General features: G+C 44.3%; 1 protein-coding gene across 3 annotated transcripts in view; it reads right to left on the reverse strand.

Annotated features, from left to right (window-relative positions):
• Positions 1–23,567, reverse strand: part of Abhd3 (abhydrolase domain containing 3, phospholipase) — a 44,921-nt gene extending 21,354 nt beyond the window's left edge. Inside the window, exons 1-3 of one of the 3 annotated variants that reach the window (XM_076554717.1) lie at positions 23,304–23,567; positions 22,762–22,925; positions 21,374–21,556 (exon numbers count right to left, since the gene is read on the reverse strand). In XM_076554717.1, the coding sequence (XP_076410832.1) occupies positions 21,374–21,556; positions 22,762–22,925; positions 23,304–23,465 (509 nt within the window). In that variant the 5' untranslated portion in view covers positions 23,466–23,567. The remainder of the gene's footprint in view (positions 1–21,373; positions 21,557–22,761; positions 22,926–23,303) is intronic. The other 2 variants (XM_076554718.1, XM_076554719.1) reach the window with 2 other exon arrangements.
• Between the last annotated feature and the right edge of the window lie 2,815 nt (positions 23,568–26,382).

Genomic DNA, 26,382 nt, shown 5'->3' on the forward strand with positions numbered 1-26,382 from the left:
ATTTTAACACCAAGCAGTAGCATATTGGTCGTCCAAAAATGTTTAACAATTCTAAGTGACTACAAATCCTTATTTTTTTTTTGCAGCACTAGAGATTGAACACAGGGCCACATGTTTGCTAGCAAACATTCTTACCACTGAGCTGTATCACCAGTCCTAAAGAGTTAAAAAATTCTGCATGTGAGTTCAATTAGAAAGTTATATAATAGTCTTGTTACTTTTTCCTGCTAAAGAGTGTATACTTTACATTTTCTATACATACATGCCTCTGATAAGCATTTTAAAAACAATTTTAAGTCAAATTTATGTTTTTTTTGTTTATATGTCTTCTCTACATTGTATTCACAGCACTAATAAGAGTCTATCCATATATTAGAGAACAACTCTTATTCCTCAAGGTTCAGCAAACACAGAAACCAGAATTTTAAAAAAAATTACTTTAGTCGAGTATGGTGGTGCACACCTTTAATCCTAGTACTCAGGAGGCAGAGGCAGGAGGATCTCTATGAGTTTGAGGACAACCAGAGCTACAGACCTTGTCTCAAACAAATATTTACTTTATTTTTAATTATGTGCATGACTATTTGTGGTGGTTTGGAAAAAAACCTGCCCCCCAAAGGGCGTGGCACTATTAGGAGGTGTGGCCTTGGAGTGGGTGTGGACTTGTTGGATGAAGTGTCTCTGTAGAGGTGGACTTTGAGGTTTCACATATGCTCCAGCCATGCCCAGACCACTTCCTATTGACTGTGAATCAAAATATAAGAACTCTCAGCTCCTTTTCTAGCACCATGTCTGCCTGCTTACCACCATGATGACAGTGGACTAAACCTCTGCACTGTAAGCCACCCCAAGTAAATACTTTCCTTTATAAAAGTGGCTGTGGTTATGGTGTCTCTTCACAGCAATAGAAACCCTAACTAAGACACTATGTATTTGTGTGGGAATGTGTACATGAGTGCTGGTGCCTTTGGAGGTAAGAACAGAGAATCAGATCCCCTGGGGCAGGAATTACAGGTAGTTGTGAGCCACCATTTGGGTGCTGGGAACAGAACTCTGGTCCTCTGCAAGAGCAACAAATACTCTTAACTCCTGAGTCATCTCTCTAGGCCTTAAATTTTTTTAAGCATCTTATTTGTTTGTATGTGTGCTGCAGGATGAGAAAAATATATGAAGTAGGAATTCAGCTGATTAGGACAAAGCTATACCTGGAAGAGGTGAGAACTCTTTCAGACGATGAGGTCAAGGCTCAAGGAGTCTTGGTGATATTGGCTTTTGATTATTAGCCGTTTCCTGCTATGAATTTCTCATGTGCTTGTGGCTTTTCCATTATTCACTGGGCACACTTTCCCCTACACAATTAAAATATTTGTATAACTTTCTCCAACTGTGCAACAACAGACACAGTCAGAACCCCTAATGTCAGGCCTTTCTGTAGTTATTGTCATTGGCAGCATCTGGCCAGGACCATCCGAGACAGACGGATCTTATCTGAGGTACCTCACAGATTCTCTAAGAACAGACTTAAGCATCCAGACTCTGTTTGAGAAGGCCTGGCAGATGTGCTAATTAAGCTTAATTTTCTCCTTTCCAAAGTCTCATCTCTAGTTTTAAGTCCACCCTTAACAATGAACTCAGAACTAAAGGGTTCCAACTTACAGGTACATCCAGCTGTGATTGAAGTTGCCTAGAGACTGAGCACACTCGCCAAAAAAGGCAGGAGCAGAGATAGCTTGGAGAGATAAGGGTCAAGGGGTAAAAGGCAGTTTTATTTTCAGAGAATGACGAGATGGAGAAGAGAAAAGAGAATGGAAGAACTAGATGGGTAAGAACTGGAGGAGAAGGAACTGAGATGGGAAGAACTAGATTGAAGGACTAGAAGAGAGAACTGGAAGGATGAGACGGAAGATGAGGAAGAGCCAGATGGGGAAGAATAAGATGAGGAAGAACAAGATGAGAGAGAAGGAGATGGGAGAGGAGCTGATATGGAAAGAACTAGATGGATGAGAACCTAGATGGAGCAGAACTAAGATGAGAGAATTAAGTTAGAACTTAGAGGGCACAGCAGATAAATGGAGAGAGAAATCAGGCAAGAAAGGAGCTAGGCACGAGAGCAGAACTGAAGCTGTGTAGAGAGAGAACTGACTCAGAAGAATAAAGTGTATGGACTAAAGAATTTTGTGTATGTAGATTCATTTACTATCGTCAAAGACTAGATTATCAGCTGGTTGTAGATTCTTCTACAGACCCTGGGAGAGGACTATCAAGGGGCTGGACCCCAATAGTTCCTGATACGTGTGTGTGTGTGTGTGTGTGTGTGTGTGTGTGTCTAGTAAAACCCACATAACCCACATAAAAGTCAGAGTAATGGAGCACACTTGTACTCCAGCACTGCGGAGGCACAGACAGGGAGTTCTCCGGGCTTGCTGGCCTGTGAGTCTCAGGCAAGTGGGAAACTGTCTCAAAGAATGAGGTAAATAGGAACTGAGTCTCCATATGCATGTGCACAATGTGTACACACATGTATCCACTAGCACCTCCATATGCATGTGCACAAGTGTGTACACACATGTATCCACTAACACCTCTGTATGCATGTGCACAAATGTGTACACACATGTATCCACTAACACCTCTGTATGCATGTGCACAAATGTGTACACACATGTATCCACTAACACCTCTGTATGCATGTGCACAAATGTGTACACACATGTATTCACTAACACCTCTGTATGCATGTGCACAAATGTGTACACACATGTATCCACTAGCACCTCTGTATGCATGTGCACAAATGTGTACACACATGTATCCACTAACACCTCTGTATGCATGTGCACAAATGTGTACACACATGTATCCACTAGCACCTCTATATGCATGTGCACAAATGTGTACATGCACCCACATGTGCACGTGCATCCACCAGCACAAAAATCTAATTTGAGAAAAACAGTAATATTACATCATAGCTAGGTGTGGTGACACAAGCCATTAATCCCAGCACTTGGGAGGTTGAGGCCAGCCTGGTCTACATAAAGAGTTCCAGGCCATCTAGGTTACACAATGAGGCTTTCTCCACTGATTGTTGTCTTTTTGTTTTAAGAGATGGGAATCTCTGGACTGGAGAGATGGCTCAGAGGTGAAGAGCACTGGCTGCTGTTCCAGAGGACCTGAGTTCAATTCCCAGCACCCACATGGTGGGGCACAACCACCTGTAATGAGATTTGGCGTCCTCTTCTGGCCTGTAGTGCAGACATACATGCAGGCAGAACACGGGATGCATAATAAACGGGATGCATAATAAATAAATTAATCTTCAAAACAATAAAAAAAAAGAGATAGGATCTCCTACCTTTCCCAGGCTGGTCCTAAACTCAGGTTGAAGTCACCCTCTGTCTAAGCTTCCCAACTAGCTGGACTGACAGGCACATTCCACTATACCTGGTTTTCTTCTATCTTAGCTCCCTCCCCCCACACCACCCAAAAAGAATGGGAAGACAGACTAGATATAAATAAAATGTAAGTTGGCCACTAAGATTCACTTACGTAAGCACCTAAGCCACGTGTGTGACCTTGAGCCTGAAGCTTTAGTTAGGGAAGAACTGCTTTAGGGAGCAAGCATTGAGGACAGAGTCAAGTGGCTTCTGGAGTAAGATGTCATATGACTGCGGTGTGAGAAGGCCACAAAGCTAGAGAGGGGAGAGGAAAAGATGGTTTGCAAATGCATGCAAAAGCAACTTATCCACCTGGGACCGTCCTCCAAGCTGCAGACTGGGCAACCACAGAAAGTGGATCTCAGTCTGGGTCTCCTGTTAGAGGGGAAACTGACTTGACCTCTCTATCTCTGTCACAGCTGAGCCCTGCTAGTCTGGACGTGGGCAGAAGGGGAAGGAGGATGAGGAAGCTGCCCAGCCAGCCTGCCCTCTCCACCAGCTGGGGAGAGGTGGTGACAAGCCCGTTAATTAGCACTCTCCCAACCATTTTTTCCATTTGCCCAAATGACTTTAAAGGGTGTGCACATAAAAAATGGGACTGCTAAATGTCCCTCCTGCAAATTTTAACTATTTAATTCTTTTCTTCTCAAAGAAAACAGAAACAAAGAGAAGACATAACAAATGAACACACATGGTATGAAGAGGGCTGAGAGATGGTGTGGTGGTTTCAGTGAGAATGACCTCCACAGGCTCATTATGTTTGAATACTTGGTCCCTAGTTGGAACTCTTTGGGAAGGATCAGGAGGTGTGACCTTGTCAAAAGAGGTGTGTCACTGTGGGTAAGACTGAGGTTTCAGAAGACTCACGCCAAGCTTTCTTGTCAGACTATCCTTGGACTGCCAGCCCACGAACAATTACCCAGACACTATTATTAATTATAAAAGCTTGGTACTAGCTTACGCTTTTTCTCAATTAGATCTTATAATTTAATTAACCCATTTTTTAAAAAAATCTATGTTCTGCCATGTAGCTTGGTTACTTCTTCTTAGTATGGCACATTGTTCCTTGTCTGCTCACGAAATCATGCACCTAGATTCTTCCCCCCAGTCTCTCTCTCTGCCCAGAAGTCCTGCCTATTCTCTCCTGCCTAGCTATTGGCCATTGAGCTCTTTATTAAACCAAGCAGAAGGTACCTTAGGCAGAGACCCATCTTTACAGTATAAACAAATATTCTTCAGTAATTCCCAGTGTGCTCTCTGCCTCCTGCCGTGGTTTGAAATGTGAGCTCTCGGCTGTTCCCGCTGCCATGCCTTTGCCCCACCACCATGGACTCCAAGCTCATTCAAATGCTTTCTTCTCTAAGTTGCCTTGGTCAAGGTGTTTCATTACAGCAATGGAAATATAACTAACCCAGAAATTAACCTCAGTGGTCAAGAGCTCACAGTGCCTAAGCAGAGGACTTGAGTTTAGTTCCCAGAACCCACATCAGGCAGTTCACAACCACCTACAACCCAGCTTCAGTGGACATGATGCTTTCTGGCCTCCATGGGTACCTGCACACATGTACGCAGACACATAATTAAAAAAAATGAATTGTTAAAAAGAAATCTGGTATGAAGAACTTTCTGCAACAAGAGAATACATTAACCACAGTTGCACATGGCTTGCATATGCCCCCTAAGGGTTCCTGTGGGAATTTAATTATGAGGTGTTAAGGGATTAGAAACTTAATCTATGATCTTCATAGGTGGCGCCTTTGGGAGATGACTGGGATTAGATAGAGTCATCTAGGTGTATTCCTACTATTAAAAAAGTGAAAGATAGGACATACATGCGAGTGCTCCATATCTCTCACCATGTAATACCCTGAGCTTTTTTAGAACCCAGCCAGAAGGAAGGTTATTACCATATGCAATACCTTGATCTTGGACCTCTGGAAAGCAAATCAAAATAAACCTCTTTTCTCTATAAATATCCATCCTCAAGTATTTCATTATAGTAATGCACCAGGGAAGCAGATTAGTTTCTCTAATGAAGGTTAAATAAAAGGCAGGGAGCTAAGTATAACCCAAGGTTTTTCAATCTTCAACACTATAGGTGTTTTGGTTAAATGACTCTTTGTTGTAGGGCTGCCATGTAGATTACAGAATGCTCAGTAATATCTCTGGTCTGTAGCAACTAGAAGCCAGTGCTGTGGAATATTATTTTAAGATGTGTTACATTTGTTTATACTGTGGAACATTTGTTTAACAATGCAAAGATGTGTTGCATTTGTTTAACTCTGTGAAGCTGTGTTACTGTGTCTGTCTAAAACACCTGATGGTCTAATAAATAGCTGAACATCCAAAAGCAAGGCACAGGAAATGATAGGCAGGGCTGGCAGGCAGAAAGAATAAATAGGAGAAATCTGAGAGGAGCAATAAGTAGAAGAGAGAGAACAAGGAGAGGAGGATGTTAGGGGCCAGCCACCTAGCAACACAGCAAGCCATGGAGTAAGAGTGAAAGTAAGATTTACAGAAGTAAGAGGAAGGTAAAAGCCCAGGGGCAAAAGGTAGACAGGATAATTTAAAGCTAAGGAAAACTGGCTAGAAACAAGCCAAGCTAAGGCCAGGCATTTATAAGTAAGAGTAAAGAATCCATGTGTGATTTATTTGGGAGCTGGGACCCCAAAAAAGCTAAGAGTAAAAAGCAAAACCAACCAACAACAAGCCAGTAAAAATGCCCCAGGCACAACAATCAATAATGTTCTCAGAAGTGGGGAAGTAGTTCAGTGGTAGGAACTTAACTGTCACACGTGAGAGCCTGGTTCTGTCCTAGCACTGTTTGAAAAAAAAAAAGTCTCTAGATGTTGCCACATGTTCCTCAGTGCAAAACTGCCCCTTGTTTGTAAAGCACTGTTACCGTGAGTAATAGTGGCCCAGAGAGTCTGGATCTGCTCAAGGTGCCAGAACACACACACCAGACACACTTAGGAGCAGACTGTTAATCAGGTTCCCAGGAAAGGAAATGAGAACAGAAAACTGAAATTTGTAAGGTAAACAGATTTTATCAGACAGTCTTAGATATTTTCTAGCTCTATTACCACCCAGCTGGTTGTTCGTTTTGTGAGACAGGATTTCTCTGGGTAGCTCTGGATGTCCTGGAACTCCCTCTGTGGACCAAACTGGCCTGGAACTCAGAAATCCACCTGCCTCTGCTGGAACTGAAACCACGTGAGTCCATGATCCCACTGAATGTAAAGGACAAGGAAGCCACTTTTGCCATGGTATTGATGACTGCAGACACAGTTGAGAAAGAGGGACTGGGGCTTCAGTGTGTGCTGCCAAGCCTGATACCCTGGGTTGGATCCCTGGGACCCATGTGGCAGAAGGAGAGAAGCAACTCCCACAGCTTGTCCTCTGACCTCCATGCACACTTGATGGCACATTTGCACCTTTCCCCACAAAACAACTAAATAAAATATAATGATAAAACATAAAAGTAGAAGCAGCAATCAGAAAGCAGTAGAGTGAGAGGAACCTTCAGGAATGAGCTGCATTCCAGGTAATAGGCACTGTGACTGTCTCCCACCTTGACAGAGCATGTTTTACATACTTTACAGGACTACTAATATTAGAATGACCCATTCATTCAAAACCTTCATGAACTAAAAGCAAATCAAAGCCTGTAAGAGCTAAGAGAGAAACAAAACAGCAACACACAAAAAACCAGCAACACACCAACAAAACAGCAACACACAAAAAAACAGCAGCACACCAACAAAACAGCAACACACAGAAAACCAGCAACACACCAACAAAACAGCAACACACAAAAAAACAGCTACACACCAACAAAACAGCAACACACAAAAAACCAGCAACACACCAACAAAACAGCAACACACAAAAAAACCAGCAACACCAACAGCTATGGTCGAGGGCAGCTCTGACCACGTGCAGTCAGACCAGACTGATTACAGCTCTGGCTGGGCCTGGGGCCTGTAACCACCAACGGTTTTTAATGAATTCTTGCCACGCTGGGCGCCAAATGTAGACGAAATTCTAAACAGTCTTATTAAATAAGAAACACAGCGCCAAATACAGAGTTAAAGCCCAAGAGATCCGAGCACTAGGGAAGAGCCAAGACATCGTATCTTACCACTCGATGCCATCCTTCCCTTGAGAGAGAGACCTTCTTCCTGTGTGTCTTGTGTTTTATTGCTTTCCTGTTCTGCCTTCTCATTGGCTCTAAGCCCAGCCACATGACTTCCTTGTCACTGACTGTCTATACAGACCTCCTGGTCTCTATGGTTGGCTGTGTCCTTGACCACACTGAGACTCTGCCTGCCATGTGATTGGATTAAGGGCATGGGCTACCACCACCTGACTTCTATTCCTAGCTTGCTAATGACCTCTGATCTCCAGGCAAACTTTATTTATTAACATACAATTAAAATCATATTTCAGCACAATTAAAATATCACCACAACACACAAAAAATAGCAAAACACAACAAACAGCAACACACCAACAAAACAATAACACACCAACAAAACAGCAACACACCAACAAAACAGCAGCACCAACGTCCTCTACGGAACACCTTCAGCGAGACTGAGGGGCGACGAGCCATACCTTCAGCTGACGACAGAGCAGTATGACATGACAAGAGGGTTCGATGTCCAGTGAGTGGAAGCTTGAGGGTTCAGCACAGGCAGAACTGCCATGGTGAGTGTAAGGACGACACAAGGTAAGGGTATATAAGCTGTCCTAAGGCTGGGGAAGGAAGATGCTATCTCAGCTGAAACATGGCTACTGTGGTGGTTTCACTGAGAATGGCCCCATAAGTGCCTATCCTTCCAGCCTGGTCCCCAGTTGCTGGAACTGTTTGGGAAGGATGAGGAGGTGTGGCCTTGTTGGAGGTGTGCTAGTGGGATGGGCTTCACACCAGACCCACTCTAGCTCCCTCTGCCTCCTGCTTGTGGATCAGACGAGAGCTCTCAGCTACTGCTGCAGCACCATGCCTGCCTGCCTGCCTGCTGCCATGCTTCCCACCATGATTATCGTGAACTAACCCTCTGAAACTGTAAGGCCACCAATGAAATGCTTTCTTTATAAACTGCTTGGTCATTTGTGTGCCCTCATAGCAACTGAATAGTAACTAAGACTGTGATCTAAAGGAAAATCAATGTGCACAGTGTGTGTCTTTATGTGTATGCTGAAAGAGGGCATCAGATCCCTTGGAGCTGGAGTTATAAGCCATTGTGAGCTATTGATGCAAGTACAGGGAACTGAACTCAGGTCCTCTGCAACAGCAGCAAGCATTCTGAACTGCTGAGCCATCTCTCCAGCCCTAGGTGCAGAGCTCTAGTGCCAGGCTAGAGAAGACGGCAAGGACTGTCAGGGCAGAGCCCCTCAGGCCAACCCTTCCACAGACAGTAACTATAAACTCTCACAGCGTAAGAAGCAGGCAGAGAACAGCAGCAAAGTGGGCAGGAACTGAAAGCCAAGCGGACAGAATGAAACAGCACTGGTGTGTGTGTGTGTGTGTGTGTGTGTGTGTGTGTGTGTGTGTGTGTGTGTCCCTGTTCAGTTCTGTGAGGAGTGGCAATAGCTGGTATTTTCAGTGCAGACAAAAATCCAGTAGAAGTACTTCATCTTATGATCTTGAAGAGTATAAGCCCGGGACTATTCTAGTTGGAAATAGAGAAGACAGAGAAGAACTCTAAATTCTAGATGAGAACTGGGCCCCAGTCTCCACATTGCTCCCCTGGTCCCACCCCTGCCCGGCAGGTTCTAAGCAGCATCCTTAAGAATGTCAACTACACAGACGTTAGTGGCTGTTCATCACAGATGACACAGAGCTGAAGTCTGAGTTTAGCCAAGCTGCCTGCTGACAGAATAAAGAAAAATCAGTATTATTCAGGAAAATGTAACAGAATCCAGCCTTTTTTATTTTTTTTTCTTAGACAAGGTTTATCTGTATAGCCCTGGCTGTCCTGGAACTCACTCTTTGTAGACCAGGCTGGTCTCAAACTCAGAGATCTGCCTGCCTCTGCCTTCCAAGTGCTGGGATCAAAGCTGTGTGCCACCATTGCACAGCTCAGCACCCAGAAATTTTTTTTTGTTGTTGTTTTTTGAGACAGGGTTTCTCTATGTGGTCCCGGATCTCACTCTGTAGACCAGGCTGGCCTCGAACTCACAGAGCCTGGCTCTGTCTCCTGAGTGCTGAGATTAAAGGCGTACGCCACCGCCACCTGGCTTGCACCCAGAATTTTTAAAATGGATCACAACACAACTCAAAATTAGTGAACCATAAAAAAAATGGGAAAACATAACCCACATTCAAGAAATAAGACAATTGTCTCTGGTGTGGGCTGGATAGTAGAATCAAAGCTAACTTAGAACACTTGGTGTGTGTGTGTGTGTGTGTGTGTGTGTGTGTGTGTGTGTGTGTGTGTGTGTGAAGAATTAAAAAAGAAAACCACAGCAGAGGAACAGCAACTACAGAAACAGAAGTTCATGAGGCTCAGCAGTTAACAACACTGGCTGCTCTTTCAGAGGACCTGGGTTCAGTTCCTAGCGCCCAACCGCTGTCTGTAACTATAGTTCTGGGATATCTGAAGCCATCTTCTGGCCTCCTCAGGCATACACACAGTGCATAGACATACATACAAAATAAAGATAACTAAATCTTTTAAAAATGGAAATTCCAAGAGGCTGAGGATATAGCTAAGTGAGTACTTGGCAAGCACAAGGCCAAGTTCATTTCCCTGGTATCATAACAAACAGAACCTCAGTCGTTCAATATAAAAAGAGGCAGGTGTGCTGGTACATGACCTAGCTCTCAGGAGGTAGAGGCTGCCAGCATATCTGTGAGTTCAGGCCAGGTTATCCTGGCCAACACAGCAATTTCCAGGCCAGCTAGGGCTACACAGTGAGATCTTATCTACAAAGAAACAAACAAAAACCAAACAGTATCCACATACCTGCTACAAATGTAATTGAAACTCCAGAAAAAGACAGGAGGAATGAAGAAAAATGGAAGAACTAATATCCCAAAGCTTTTCAAATTTGATAAAATATGTACATTTATAGATTAGAGAAAGGGGGAAGTAATAGGAATTTAAAAGATAGAAACTGAATTATAAATGTTATACCTTAAATCTACCATAACATTAATTGCATTAAATACAAAAGGACTAAAAATTCTAATTAAAAAAGCAGAAACTGTTAGGCTAGATAAAACAAGGTCCATATATATAGTTCGTGGGCTTTTGCTTGCTTTGTTTTTTGAGTCAGGGTTTCTATGTAGTGCTGTAGTCCTGGAATTCTTTGTATAGACCAGGCTGTTCTTGAACTCATAGACCAGCCTGCCTCTGCCTCCAAAATGCTGGGATTAAAGATGTGCACCACCATGCCTGGCTTGAGTTTACAGTTTCTGAGATAGTCTCTTGTAAACTGAAATCACTGTGTAGCTGAGGACAATCCTACATTGTAGAACTTCTAAATCTCCTGCTTCTACCTCCCAAGTGTTGAAATTACAGTCTACTATATATGCTATTAAGTTTAAAATAGAGACACTTTGAAAGTTAAACAATGCAAAAGCATCATGCAGACAATAAGCAAACGAAACCCAGAGTAGTCATAATAATATGAGTTAATTATATACTCTGTGACATGAAATTAAAAATGACCTATCAGGTGTCTGACTTAGGCTCAGTGAAGGGACAACAGGTGCTCTGTCAGATTACAAAGGTAAGCCCCTGAGATGTTCAAGAAGCAGGCCAAGGAGCAGGATGATGAAGACAAGGCTTCCAAGGAGAAACAAAAGGAGGCGCAGAAGAGGTTCCAGGAATTAAAGCAAAGACGGAGGAAAGGGCTCCCTGAGTGTAAGTGAAATAAAAGAGCCAGGCAGGAGTAAGCCGCTCCGGATGCCTGAGATTACCGTGACCCTGGATTCATTTCTGTTGAAACACCTGCATTTCTCGTTATAACTTCTTTTGCCACCTACAATGGGAGCTGCCTGACATGGGTGCTCAGAACTGAACTGGGGTCTTCTGGAAGAACTCACACCTGAATCATCTCTCCAGCCCTACATTGTCTTGGTAAACAATATTTATGGCATTTGAAGAGTTACTTGTCATGAACTGAGCACCTAGACATCCAAGGGTATAAAAAGTTATCAAAGGAGTTTCATTTGGTGGTTCATACTGATAATGCCAGAATGTGGAAGGTGAAAGTGAGGGGCATCAGGAATCCAAGGCCGAACTCAAGGTCAGCCTGGGCTACATAACACCCTGTATCAAAAAATGAAGTTGTTAGGGCTCATCAAGAACTAATAACATTCTAAACAGCCTAATAGAAACCACACAATTATCTGTAGCAAAGCTGTGAAGTTCAATTTGATCTTGTTACATACTAGCCATATAATCTAAGTTAAACTATTACCACATCATTAATGTAGCTTGGTGAATTCAAGGCCATCCTGGGCTATATGATGAATCTTAAGACAGCATGGCCTACATAATTGAGACCCTGGTTCAAACAAAACATGTCTTGGAATTAGTTGTATATGAAATAAGATTATATATAGCACATAGTAGGGAATCTATTACTGGCAATCAACCAACAAAGCTAATTTGAAATTTTCATTTCCAATTGACATGACTGTACAAATCAGCAGATGATCCTGCATGATAATTCAATGCATGTATCCAATACGAATCATCAATTCAAGGTAATTAAGTGCTTCTAGTTCCTGACTTTCACCATTTCTTTGTGTTGGAGCCTTTCCAGGGGTCTCATCTAGTTGTTTAAAAGACATAGAAGCTATTGCTGTGAACTACACGTATCCATCCCCCCACCGGAGCTACAGAACAGCAGGACTTATTTTTCTCTAACTGCATTTTGGAACTCTTATTCAACTCACCACTTCTCTGTCCCCTCCCCTCAAGGGCTACATTTAATTGCCACAAGTCAAAGTAGCAATTCTGGTTATCTTTGATGGGAGTTAAGCCTTAGTGGCCCCATGGCTCTAAAAACCAGAACAGCCAGTTACTATTTTGAGAATACAGTTTAATTTTTAGACACGGTATTTTTTTTAAACCAGTGGCTGCATGGATGAAAGTGTCAAACACTTCCTGCATGTGAGGAAAGAGAAAACCTTAAACACAGCTATCATCAAGACTGCTCTTTCATCAGTTGTAGCACACAGAAGGCAGAGGCAGGGGGATCTCTGTTGAGTTCCAGGCCAGCGTGGTCTGCAGAGCAAGTTCCAAGACAGCCAGGGCTACACAGAGAAACCCTGTCTCAAAAAACAACCAAACACACCCACCCCTAAGAAACATACAAACAAAAAGACTGCTCGTTCAAAGGCCATCTCATACTGTTTTATTGGAATTCTCTTTTCAGTCCAGTCACCTTTGACTTGAAATTCACTCAGCAGCTTTCTAATGTTCTCACGTTTTACCTGACTCACTTGCATTCCAGTCCAGGCCTCTATTCTTTTTACATATATTTTGTCAACTAAATATGTAGTCAAATTAGCTGAGTGCTCATAGGTAAAAGAACCATCTCAAGACACAGCAAGAAGTGTGGATAGTAGGTTGATAAGGCAGCCAGCAGCTGCCCCGTCTCAGCAAGGCACGTCCTCTCCTTTGGCTCACTCACTGCCTGCCAGGCATGCTACTCTAGGCTTGCTTGGAAAGGTTTCTTTGGGCAATAGGCTGCCCAGTGCACCTTATTTCTATCTGGCCCTTCTAGAATGACTAGGCTCTTCCAGAAGCCAGACAATGGCCCTCATTCATTCCCAAAGACTCCAAGAACAATACTTTCTAAATGTTTGTTCTTGGTGAGGGACCAGTCAATGTTCTTTACATAGACTACATGTGAGTCTCATAATTCTAGGAGGTGGAAGGTATCCCCTCTGCAAAGGAGACTGGAAGAGCAGGTAGATCAGAATAAGATGTTCCTGTCAGCATATGGAGTTTGTAACCCAGCCAGAAGCTGAACTCCACAGACTCCACTCAAAGATCCCCCAACCAAGCTCACTGTTCCGCCTTTGTTATCTAAGCTAACATTCAAGTCTCTCTTTCCAAAGAAGATGGGAGTTCTGAGCACAGAGTGTATCTGATGGGCATGACAACTCTTATAATAAAGCTCTAGCTGGGCGGTGGTGGCGCACGCCTTTAATCCCAGCACTCGGGAGGCAGAGGCAGAGGCAGAGGCAGAGCCAGGCAGATCTCTGTGAGTTCGAGGCCAGCCTGGGCTACCAAGTGAGTTCCTGGAAAGGCGCAAAGCTACACAGAGAAACCCTGTCTCGAAAAAAAAATAAAAATAAAAAATAAATAAATAAAGCTCTGACCCTGAAAGGATTAAGGTTACTTTTGTTTTTGCTTCTGTGTGTGCATGTGTTGGAGATGAAAGCAAAGCCTTGGGCATGCTAGGCAAGTACTTGGCCACTAGGACACACCTTAATCTCTGATGTGTATTTGACAGCAGATGATCTCACAATGGGATCATCTGTCAGTATCCATTATAATTAGCTTTCTAGTCTATCATTACACAATCTAAACTTTTCATCAGTGTTTTCTAATATCCTTAATCTAGCTAGTCTCAAGAACAATAAGTTATAATTACCTTATTTTTTCACACTTAAAAAATGTTATTTTTTGCCAGATGGTGGTGGCGGCGGCACATGCTTTTAATCCCAGCACTTGGGAGGCAGAGGCAGGCGGATCTCCGTAAGTTCGAGGCCAGCCTGGTCTACAGAGTGAGTTCCAGGGAAAAGCACCAAAGCTACACAGAGAAACCCTGTCTAAAAATAAAAACAAAAAAGAGAAAAAAAAAAGAAAAAGAAAAAAAAAGTTAGTTTTTTTTTTTTTTTTACAAAAAATGAATTATCAATGAATTATCAAGTTTCTGATAACTTAAAATAATTTCTAATATAAAATGGGGGAGGCAATCAGAACAAACTCTTATTTCCACAGCTCCATTTTCCTTAGTTCAGTTTTCCTCCTTCTTCCTCCCTTGGGGGCATCTGAAGATTGTACAAGGTACCTCTAATGATGCTGGAAATGTTACATCATTGAAACCTGTGATATCATGCTTACCACACCCCTAAATAAAACCCCAAACAGAAAAGTGAAGATACACTTGAAAGTAGTCAAATATTTAACCTATTTAAACCATTTCCCAAGTGACTCTCTCTCCTTGTTGCCAATAAGTGGGTTCTGCAGGGAATAAAAGGCCATTGTCCTGTCAGACCACATAACAAAACAGTGCTTTCTCTAAGTAGGAAAAAAAAGTAGTGAAACATGTTTCAAAACTTAAGTCTTAATGTTGAAAAATTCTCAACAAAATTTAAACAGATGCCCCCTTTCTTCTCACTCCGTTTCCCATCTCTCCTTGTCACGTCAGACCTATCAAGTGTATGTTCAGCTTCTGCACTGGCCACCCCAGGACATCGTATGAAATAATAACAGTCCATTTTGGGGGATCAAATCCAGGGCTCACACATGCTAGGCAAACACACTACCCCTAAATTCAGCCCTCAGCCTCTTAGGTGTGCATCCTTAGGTGTGTATGAGAGTGTGCTTTCTGCTTTCCTTTTATTTTCTTGGGTCCTGCAGCTGAAATGATGAGGCTGGGAGTCGGCTCAGCGGCTCAGCGGGTGAAGTCAGCAGTGCAAGCCTGAGGCCCTGGGTTCAGGTCCCATGTAAAAGCCAGGCACAGCAGAAAACATGTGCAACCCCAGTGACACAGAGAGAAAGAGACAGGTGGGGTTGGAGGCTTGATCACCAAGCCAGTCTCCACAAAATGGTCAGCTCCAGGTTCAGGGAGAGACCCTGCCCATCCCCGTAAAAAAAAAAAAAAAAAAAAAAAAAAGAAGAGATGGAGAGTGACAGAGAAAAACACCCTACATCAGCTTCCAGCTTTCACATGTGCACACATGGGTGAGCACATTTGAATCTACACATATGTACATCATATGTATACATGCCATAGAGTTAAAGTGTTCATCGGCGCCTCACAAAAAATTCCAATAAAACAACAACAAAAACAATAACAACAAAAACAAATTCAAACAACAACAAAGCCTGGCTTGGGGAACATGTGTAATGCATGCTTATGTGCGCACACGCACATGCACGCACACGAGCGCGCGCACACACACACAGTGTGCCTGGGCTCTGAGTAGTGATGTAGACCAGACAAGTTGTCACTGCCTCCTGAACTTTCAGGACAAAGGTATCTGTGCCTTACTTTTACCCCTCTGGGGCTGAGGATCCATCCCAGGGCCTCATATACGCTAAGCCAAGTGCTCCAACACTGAGATACCCCACAGCCCAACTTGGATTTTGCTGGGGCCATTGTTAGTCTGGGTTTTTGCCACTCACACCCAGTTCTGGGCCTGCAGAATGCACACTTCAGTTCCTGCATGTGCTGTCACCTCAACTAGACGACAGGTGCCTGGGGAGTATAAGCTACTGCACAGCACCAAAATACTTAATGATCGGCCTAGATTTCCACGAGCTTGTTATTACATAATTCTGGACGGGTCACTCTTCAGTATTATATGGGGGTGGAGAACAATGATAAAGGACTGAAAAGGCTGAGGTAAAAGCTGATCCAGATCCAGTCAGAATCACTGTTTTCCCCTTGTTTGTGTTTTAGTTCAGGAAATCAACTCAGAGATGGGAAAAAGATTTAAGAAAACAGGATATTATTCAGCTACAACATACTACCTATTAGGCCATGCTACTACATGTAGGTTTCTTTTATTATGCTTTTAAAAAACTTCATTTTCTTGATGAATGTTTCATTATGTTGCTCAGGATGGGCCCCAAATTCCTGGGCTCAAGTGATCCTCCTGCCTCAACCTCCTGAGCAGACAGACTATAGTCACGTATGTCACAAATAGAGATTTTATGTGTGTGTGTGTGTGTGTGTGTGTGTGTGTGTGTGTGTGTGTGTGTGCGTGCACGTGGAGGCCAAAGGACAACCTCTGGTGTCAGTCTTCAAGTTCTGCTTTGTGTGACACTGGGTCTCTGAGTCACTTTTTTCTGCTCTGTAGGCCAGGCTAGCTGGCCCATGATCTCCTGGGGCTCTCCTGTCTCTACTCCCATGTCCTGGGGGGAGTAATAGGATTACAGACACCTGTGCTATACACCTGTGGCATCTGAATGTTTGTTTCTAAACATGGTCCTGAAGGTTCCCAACTCAGGTCTTTATCATTATAGCCATTTCCCCAGCTCCTGAACTGAGATTTTTAAAGAAGCCAGCATGGGAGCTGGAGAGAAGGCTCAGCAGTTATGAGCACTGCCTGCTCTTCCAGAGGACCCAGGTTTGACTCGGCTCAAAACCATCTGTTAACTCCAGTTTCAGGGGATCTGACACCCTCACACAGACATACATGCAGGTAAACACAAACACACATGAAATATAAATAAAAAAAAACTTAGATGTTGGTGGTGGAGGAGGAGGAGGAGGAGAAGCAGCAGCAGCCACTGCCACCACCAGCACTTGTAGCACTTGGGCAACTGAGGCAGCCTCAGCAACATACTGAGTTCTAGGCTAGCCTGGGCTATGAAGTGAGACCCTGTCTCAAAGAAAAAGGGCTTTTTGTTATTAGAGGGAACTACCTGCAATGCAAATTCTAATTGGTCTTTTAATAAAAATAAAAAAAAAACTGGAGCTAGAAATTGCGGTAAATAATAAAAGATCAGATACAAAAGAACAAGCCACCTCTTACCTCTGGGATTCCTTAACTGAAAAACTTTAGTTCCTGTCTCCTCACACCTTATATACCCTTCTCTGCCAACCCCTATCATTTCCTGTCTTAACTTTCCTAGTGCTAGGATTAAAGGTGTGTGACTCCCAAGTACTGGGATTAAAGGCCTGTGATTCCCAAGTACTGGGATTAAAGGCCTGTGATTCCCAAGTACTGGGATTAAAGGTGTGTGCCACCACTGCCTGGCTCTGTTTCTCCTCTAGACTGAGTCAATCTCATGTAGTTCAGGGTGGTTTTGAACTACCCTGATCCAGACAGATCTCTGACTCCTGAGTGCTAGGATTAAAGGTGTGTGCCACCACTGCCTGACCTCTATGTTTAATCTAGTGGCTTGTTCTGTTCTCTGATCTTCAGGCAAATTTATTAAGGTACACAATATATCACCACAACTGCCCTTTTCCTAGTCTTTTGGTTTCCATGGGATACTTCTAAACTTACTTGTGGCCTTGAGACCTTTCTTACTTCATGTACCCTCTAGGAAACATTTGTCTCAACAGACTGATAAAATTGGAAAGAATTTTTCTGGTTCAACAGAAGTCTCCTCCAAGAGGACATTTTGCAACCATAGTGCTGTGAAGATGGTCACTGTAAGCAGGTCGAAAATTCTCTATCCAAGTCTAAAGTACCTTTGACCTAGTTAGAACACCTTTACTCATAATTATCTTACCTAGACTTTGCCCCACTTTCCTTCCTATCAATCACTGATTTTGAATAAGTAGAAAATGTGTTTACATTGACCACAAATCCTTTGGTTTCATCCATCCACAGGCTGGAGTTAGATTCTCTCTCATGACTCTGTATCTTACCAGAAGCATCAGATCCCTGCTGACCTGACAGACCTCACGCCCCAAGTCCTCTACACAAGTTAGTGAGCGGAGCTGACACCTTTGTGTCACATGGATGTTTACCTCTGTACAGACATTACAGGGACGGCCACATGCTCCTGAGAGGAGAAGAGGTGTGCCTTGTGCTTCTAAATTATAAAAAGTTCCTGCTCTGATCAGACTAGAAGATGACAGAAAGAAGACAAACATTTTCTAAAGACTCCCCGTGTGCATACCAGCACTGTACACAACCCAACTGAATGCTGACATAAGAGAGGGAGCTGTGACGGGGCAATTCTGTTAGCTGCTAGGACCACTCTGGGAATGGCAGTCCCAACATCAGAGTCTAGGTGGAACCCTAGTCCCACCTCTGTCCCACCATATTACAAAGCCTTCCTCAAGCCCTGCCACCTGCCAGATCCCAGCCACACCCCCAATAGTTTAAGCTCCTTTTTGCTTTCTGTCAAGCTTCCAGATTTACATTTTACTTCAGCGGTCTTGAAACTGCCATCCTTTCTGTAATTGTCCGCAAGGCCTGCTGGGACTCAGGGATGCTTATCTTATCTGCCCTGGTTTGGTCAGCAGAACAACGCAGAAGTAACACTGTGGGAGCTCTCAGCTTGGGCCTCAGAGGCACTGACAGCTGCTTTTACATTCAGTAAACTCTCTTCTACCAAAAGCACAGCCCGGGTGAACCTGAGGGTAGATGAGGCATCATGGCAGCGGAGCTGAGTGGTCCCAGGGCCCCCAAGCATACAACCATCTTGACAGATAACCACATATGCACAAACAATTCTAGTTAAGACCGAATTTAGCAACCTTAACCCAAACTGCCAGCCCCTGCACTGAGCAGAATGGCTGTTTTAAACGGCTAACCTTTGGGAGGGTTTGTTAAACAGCAGAAGTGAACCGATACAGCCTCTCTGACTTGGGTCAGAGACTTGAAATTTTTTTCTCTCAAGGCTCTATTTGTAAAACTCAGATTTCTTTGTGTTCGTGTGTGTGTGTGTGTGTGTGTGTGTGTGTGTGTGTGTGTGTGTGTTGCATGTATTTGTTAGTGAGGGTAGGTACGTGTGGGTGCATGTATGTGAAAGAAAGGTCGATGCAGGGGTCTTTCCTCAATCACTATCTGCTTTAGCTTCTCAGAAAAGGGTCTCTAAGTGGACCTGATGCTCATCAATCTGGGTAGACTGGATGGCCTATGAGTTTCAGGACTTGACTTCCTCCATTATTTCCAGCGTTGGGGAGACAGGCACATACCACACTGTCCAGTATTTTTTTAAATACTTATTTATTTTTATTTTATGTGTGTGTTTGTTTGCATATACGTATGTACGTCATATTGCATGCCTGGTCCCCATGGAGGTCAGAAGAGTCTGGAACTACACAGTAGAGAGCTGGCATGTGGGTGCTAGGGAGTAAGTCCAGTCCTCTGCAAGGGCAGTCAGTGCTCTAACTGCTGAGCTACCTCTCCAGTCACTGGGCTCAACTTTGATGTAGATTCTGAGGATCGGAGCTCAGGGTCTCATGTTTGCTGGGCAGGCACTGTATGACTGAGCCATTTCCTCAGCCAGACCAGACTCTTGGCAGCTGGAAATAAATGGGACTAAGTCCCAAGGGCACAAAGAGTTTACTGACAATAGCCTGTTCTTTCCTCCTCCTTCCTTGCCAAGGCCAGTCCGACCCAGCCCAGGACATGTCACACTCAGGCTGAAACACACTAAGTCTAGTGTGCATGGAACCCTGGGCTAGGACTCCTGAACCTAGAGTAGTGACAAACTCCTCTGAGGTTGAGGAGGAGGACCAGAAGTTCAAGGCCATCCTTGATTAGCTCTGTAAGCTGCTGACAAAAAACCGGCCCAGCCTTCTCTTCACAAGGTCCCCAAGAAAGTACAGGTTTTCATATTCTTTGTGTCTCCTCATAATTTCAGGTACAAGCCTTCCCTAAATTTTGGCTACATAGTGACTTTGAGGTTAGCCTGGGATACATGAGATCCTGTCTCAAAACTGGAATGGGGGGGGGTGACTTTATAGATCCCATCATTTTCGCATGACCAAGTTTTAGATGTAAATTAGAAACAAACTTCAATCTAAGTGGATGTTGTTTAAAATGGAATAATCATGGGTTCCTGCTACTTCTTAGTAAACCCCAAGTCTACAATAAATACTTTGAGCTTCTGAGAGAATGTTATTTTATGGCCATAAGAGGCTTTGTCTGTAAAAGACCAGAGTTAACTTGTTAAAACAGAATTTTCTACTATGACATTTCCCTCCTTACACGAAGTGTCATACAAATGAGTATTCCCAGTTGAGAAAAAAGAGTTGACTCTAAACACAAGTCGCAGAGTGCACCACTGCAGTATTACCATCAGCTGAAAGACAACACACAAAACCAGCACCTTTCATAACAGCCTGCTTTAAGACTCCAGAGCTGAATCTGAAATGTAAAGCTGCCAAGTCACTTGGAAAAATTAAATTGTACCTGGTGGCCAAGTTGAATAATCGTCGTTTAAAAATGCTATGGTATCAGTTGGCCACTAGCCATGTGCACCTGCAAATTCAGGTGGACAAAAAAAGAACTGATTGCCTGTGGAAAACTAAGGATGACCTACAAGCTAATGCTGAACATTTTTCACACTTGGATCTAAGTCAGGCAAATAAGATTAAAAAATCTAAGGCCCAAATTCAAAGTGTGACAGGAGAGCCCCTCGGTACACTCTCAGGAGCGTGGAACTGCTATGCCGAATAGCATTCTCTCTTGCAGGGTCCACTGCTTCTCAGGCGTGGGTGTATGTGGGGGAGAGAACTCGATCAATTCTCAGGTGGTTCTAATATCATTTGCTCATTTACCTAAGCTTGTTGTACAAGCTGATCACTTAGGAAATGGAGACAAAGAGGAATCAGGATTAAGTAATAATTTAGGAGATTGCTTAATTTATGCATGAGGGAGTGTGAGTGTGTATTTGAAACATACACCTAAGGAAAAAAAAATCTTTGTATGTTTTTTGAGGCAGGGTTTCTCTGTAGCCCTGACTGTCCTGGAACTTGCTCTGTAGAAGAGGTTGGCCTCCTCAGAGACCCACCTGCCTCTACCTCCCAAGTTCTGGATTAAAGGCATTCAACACCACCTTGGGGTGTTGGGGTTTCTCTCTATGTACCCTAATGGCCAGGAACTTTCTACAAAGATTAAGCTGGCCTTGGACTCACAGAGATCTACCTGCCTCTGTTTCTCTAGTGCTGGGATTAAAGGTGTATGTCACAAGCTCACTCAGCCTGAAATATTTGTATGTCAGTAAGAATTAAGTGAAAAGTGGGAAATAATCTTTCACAGATACCTGTATCCTAGTTCTTCGCTGAGACGGATCATATGAAGGATGTAGGATTCCTTGCTTGTTCCAGTGAGGCCAGGCAACAGCAAGATAGTAGGTCTGGTGCTGGCATCCTCATAGCTCGAACTGTTATTGTTATCAGACCAGTCCAGTGAGATCTGCCCTCCATCTGCCGTTTTAATGAGTTCACTGAAAGCAACCGTTCCAAAGGCATTACTGAGTAGTGCTTTAAGTTGCATTGGTGTTTTCATTCTATAGATGTGACATTACCTGGTCATCCCACATTCACATATAGATATCTGTAAGTCACTTTCATTACAAAAATATGAAGATTAATACCATATTTCCAATGAAAGGTAATAGGTAAAAAATGAACTTCAGAAGGGGATAAATCAGGGTAATTGGGGTGTGTATGTGTGAATGTGGTCAAAACACATTATATACATGCACAAAATTATCAAAGAATCAATAAATTATTTTTACAATGAACTTAAAAAAGAATAAACTTCAAAGAACTTGAAATATTTGGGTGTAAGTATGGTAGAGCCCCTGCCTAGCACAAGGCCTTGGATTTATCCTTGGTATCACACACAGAGCTCTTCATATATTTAATCATTTCCTTATTACTCTCAAACACTTAGCATTTAACCCCTGTTGACTGAGGTCATACAGATACCGACAGGGAATTCTGGGTAAATCCGGTGCTGACTTGTTCTATGCTACAACTCGGACTCAATGAAGCAGCCCTTCACTGAGTACCTGCAAAATGTGCTTCTTGAATGACTTGTCCCATAGCATCTATGGGCCCCAGAAAGACCAGATGACTCAGGGAAATTAGTAATAGACACCATTTACATCTCCTGGTTAGAGATGTCCCCACCCACATCAGCAACACCTCAAAACATTGTCCTCAAAAACCCATGTGCTTGTTACTATGAGCCCTTGTCTGGGGAGACACATAAAATCTGAACTCCTCTGCCAGGATCCTCACCACCCGACAATAGTGCATCTCATCAAGGTGTCTAAGTCCTCAAGGACAAACTGGAAATGACAAATTGGAAAACAGTACCCCCACACACACCAAAAAAACACAAAGTTCTTCTCACATTCCAGAAATAAGCTAGGGCTTCCATTCTGCTTGTTTACATTAGGATGAAAAAAGGAAAAAAAAAAAAAAGGAAGAAAAAAAAAAGAAGAAAAAAAAAAGGTTGGAAGGAGCAACACCTGGATAGTTTCCTGCAGCTGGAGGAGGGTGGGCAGGCAGGGCATCCCTCCTATTTTCTTCTCTTTACGTTCTGTTATTTTGCTAGCCACAGATGTACTAACTTTAGAACTGGATGTGGGAATTAAAACCTGTGATTTGGAAGATATGTCTCAAATAGACATTCACTTACTTCCTGTACTGCACCAGGGGCTTGGCAGTGATGAAGGGTCTCAGCAGTGTCTGTCCTCGGCTCTCCCAGCACCATACCGTCGGGTAATAGGTTTCTGTCACCACGGGACAGTGGTCCTGGAGGAAGCGGCTGAAACTCTCCCCTCCAGTCACTAACTGGGGTTTCTGCCGGGAGAAGCAGCATCGGTGAGGGGTCCAGAACAAAGTTTACGGCGGCCGTAAACCAGCAACTAGCGGATTTATCGTGTCCCCACCCGCAGGCCGCGCGCGAGCCCTCCGATTCCATCTCCCCGGAGACTGACGCACAGAAGCCACAATCACAACAGTCCCAAGATGCGCTCAGTGGCATCCCGGAGGACAGGCGAACTGAGCGCCGGGTGTCCTCCCCGAAGTACCGCAGCTGGGCTGGCCGGTCCGGGGCACGGGCCGCCGGGAGGACCTGGTGGCAGGACCCTGAGCCGCGGCAGGCGGCTGGTGTCGCCCGCGCGCCCTCGGAGCAGCCCCGGGGCCCGCCACGCTCCGCCGCCCCCGCCCCCGGCTCACCTTGGCAATGCTGCTCAGGTAGTAGCAGGCGTAGGCGACGCTGAAGCCCAGGATAAGCGACAAGCCCACGCCCGAGCCGAAGAAGCCGACGCGGACCTGGTGCTCCAGGTAGAGCGCCAGCTCCCGGGACAGCACCCGCAGGTCCATGGCCAGGCGCTGCATAGCGCGAGCGCGGCGCAGCTGCAGCGGAGGCCGGCCTGCCCGTGCGTCCGGACCCGCGGTGCAGGGGAGCGGCGCCGGCGGGGCGGAGCGCGGCCTCGGCCAACGGCGGCCCGGGAGGCGTGGCCCGTCCCGCCCCGCCCCGCCCGCGAACCTTCCAGACGCGCGCTGGACCGCCCCGCGGCGCTGGACCCCCGGTGTCCCTGGAGTGCCGGGAGCGAGCGCGTGAGCCCAGCAGAAGGCAACGGGCCGGGCCGCCACCTGCCGCCGTGACCTTGAACAAGTAGACTCGGCCGAGCTCCGGAGGCAGCGGTTTGCAGAGAAGCGGGCACTTGCTTCCGATTCCAAAGTTGACGCGGAAGGAGAGAGTGCACTACGTAGGGAGAGAATCCTCTATCCCACTGGAGCTCGCATCCCTAGGGAAACTATCCTCCACCCCCCAGCCCACCCCCCAAATCCCATCAACTGCAGACACTCATGCCTCATGCTTGACTTTCAGTCTCTCGGTGAATCTTTTACATAGCTAAGGGCTTTTAAATGAGAACTGGATCTTGAAAAGGTCGGGAACCGGAAATAGGATTCAATCATGTGGTTGATTAATGCTGTGAACTCGCAGGTGTATGGCAATTCGGGCTGATTATACAGGATGCACACAGGAAAGCATTTATGAAGTAGGTTCTCTTAGGCTTGTTTGTGGCACCGTGACAGAAGTCTGAGGATAGTTCCAGACATTTGAAACAAGATGTAAAGTGAAGGTAAGGGCTGATGAGACCACAGAAAATGTCACAGGTTTAAATTATTTGAATATATCGATTTTTTTTTCTTTTTAAAGACAGAGTCGTATGTAGCTCAAGCTTGCCTTGAACGCACTGTGTAACTAAGGGTGACCCTGAACTTCTGCCCTTCCTGCTAGTGCTGGTATTACTACCTTCCTAGTGCTGGGATTACCACCAGACCAAGTTTCTACAGTGCAGAGGATCGAGCCCAGGCTTGTGCCTGCTAGGCACTCTACACCTGAGCTACACCCCAGCTCTACATTGCTTATTTCTCTATCAGCACATGGTAGTTGTATTTTATGGAGTGTGAGATGGCGATACATGTCTAATCTACAGTGATCAAGTCAGGGTGACTAGTGTGCCATTCCTGCAGACACTCATCACTTCTTTGTGTTTGGAACATATAGTTTTGAAATAATAAAGTGTTGTCAACCAGTTAGGATTGTAAGTCAATGATCTCTCCCTTGACAGGGAAATGAGATGGTTGGAAGTGAGCAATTTATTTGGCTTTGATTTGGTAACCAGAATAATTCAGTTACTTTCACTGAACAAGTCTCTCTGGATTTCTCACTGACACTCTGTTTTTGTTTCTCAACCCATGGGTCTTGACACCGAGGATGACCAACCCTTTCACAGGGGTGGTATATCAGATATCCTGCATATCAGACATTTACATTATGATTCATAACGGTAGCAAAATTACAGTTATAAAGTAGTAATGAAAAAAATTAAGATTGGGGTCACCTGTTGAGGAACCATATTAAAGGGTCTCAGCGTTAGAAAGGCTGAGAACCGCTGGTCTAGACAGTCTAAAGTCTAATGTAGTTCAGGCTGGCTTCCAATTCACTGTGGAGCTGAGAATGACCTTGAACTTCTGATTCTCTTGCCTCTATCTCCCAAAGGCTGAGGTTAAGGGGTTGCACTGACACCATGTCCAGTTTTCTGGGCTGTTGGGGATCAAACCTAGAGTTTTGTGCATACTAGCAAGCACTCTACCACTGAGCCGCATTTCAAGCCCATCACTTTGGGGGGGAGGGGCAGGGTCCTACTGTATAGACAAGATTGACCTGAAACTCACTGTGTAGCCTGGGTGTCCTAGAACTCACAGTCACCCTGTCTCAGTCCCCCAAGTGCTGGACATACAAGTGTATGCCACCACAACATCAACTTTTTTTCTTTTAAAGTTTCATATGAGACAAGGTCTTGCTGTGCAGGATGGCTGGGGAACTCTATGGTTCAGACTGACTGGAACTTGTGGCGATCTCCAGTCTGGATCTTTCTAGTGCTGTGATTACAGGCCTGTGCCACTGTGCCCAGCAATGTGTTGCCTTGTTTCTGTGTGTGGTGCTGGGGACTGAACCCAGGGCCTCATGCAAGCTAGATAAGTGATCCACCACTGTCCTGCACTCCTGGCACGCTTCTCCCCCACCACACCTTGATACCCAAGCCTCTTTCCTGTCTCCATTTATAGTCTTCCTTGACACAAGAACTGGGACTCCCAATTTACAGGTGAGAAAATGAGAGTTCTGGAGTTTATTCACTTTCAACTAACTACTTTGATGATCAAGAGACCAAAGACGTCACAATTAGAGCTAACAGAGGAGTAATCACTTAAATTGCAGAAAATGTGCTAAAGGGAAGAGCTGTACCAACACAGTTCTCAGAGTAAGAGGAAAAGCCAATTTGGGTTTATCGTACATAGAAATGTATTGTAATAGCATTTGGCAGTGAACAAAATCTTTCCGTAGGCCAAAGAACTAGGCTTGGGATTTAGAAGCAATGCCTTAAGAAGTTGAAGAGCTGGCACTAGGATACTACTCAGTAGGCAGAGTGCTTACTCAGCATACACTAGGACCTGGGTTCAATCTCCAGCAGTGCATACATTTGACATTGTGGTGTATCACTGGAATCTCAGTCAAGGTCAAGACATTCTAAGATTTAATGGAAGGCAACTTTTTAACAGGAACACATCACCACAAGTTCTGTGTTAATATATCATATTTAATTGAAGTCTACTATACTAAAATATAGAAAATCTACCTAAAAATATATACATTCCAGAAAAATACAAAAGAGAAGAGTGGATGATTCCAGAGACTGAAAATTGGTGGCTAGATCTGAAAAGCAGAATTGACTTGTCATTA

This window comes from Peromyscus maniculatus, chromosome 19, assembly GCF_049852395.1.
Source record: "Peromyscus maniculatus bairdii isolate BWxNUB_F1_BW_parent chromosome 19, HU_Pman_BW_mat_3.1, whole genome shotgun sequence".
NCBI lineage: Eukaryota > Metazoa > Chordata > Mammalia > Rodentia > Cricetidae > Peromyscus > Peromyscus maniculatus.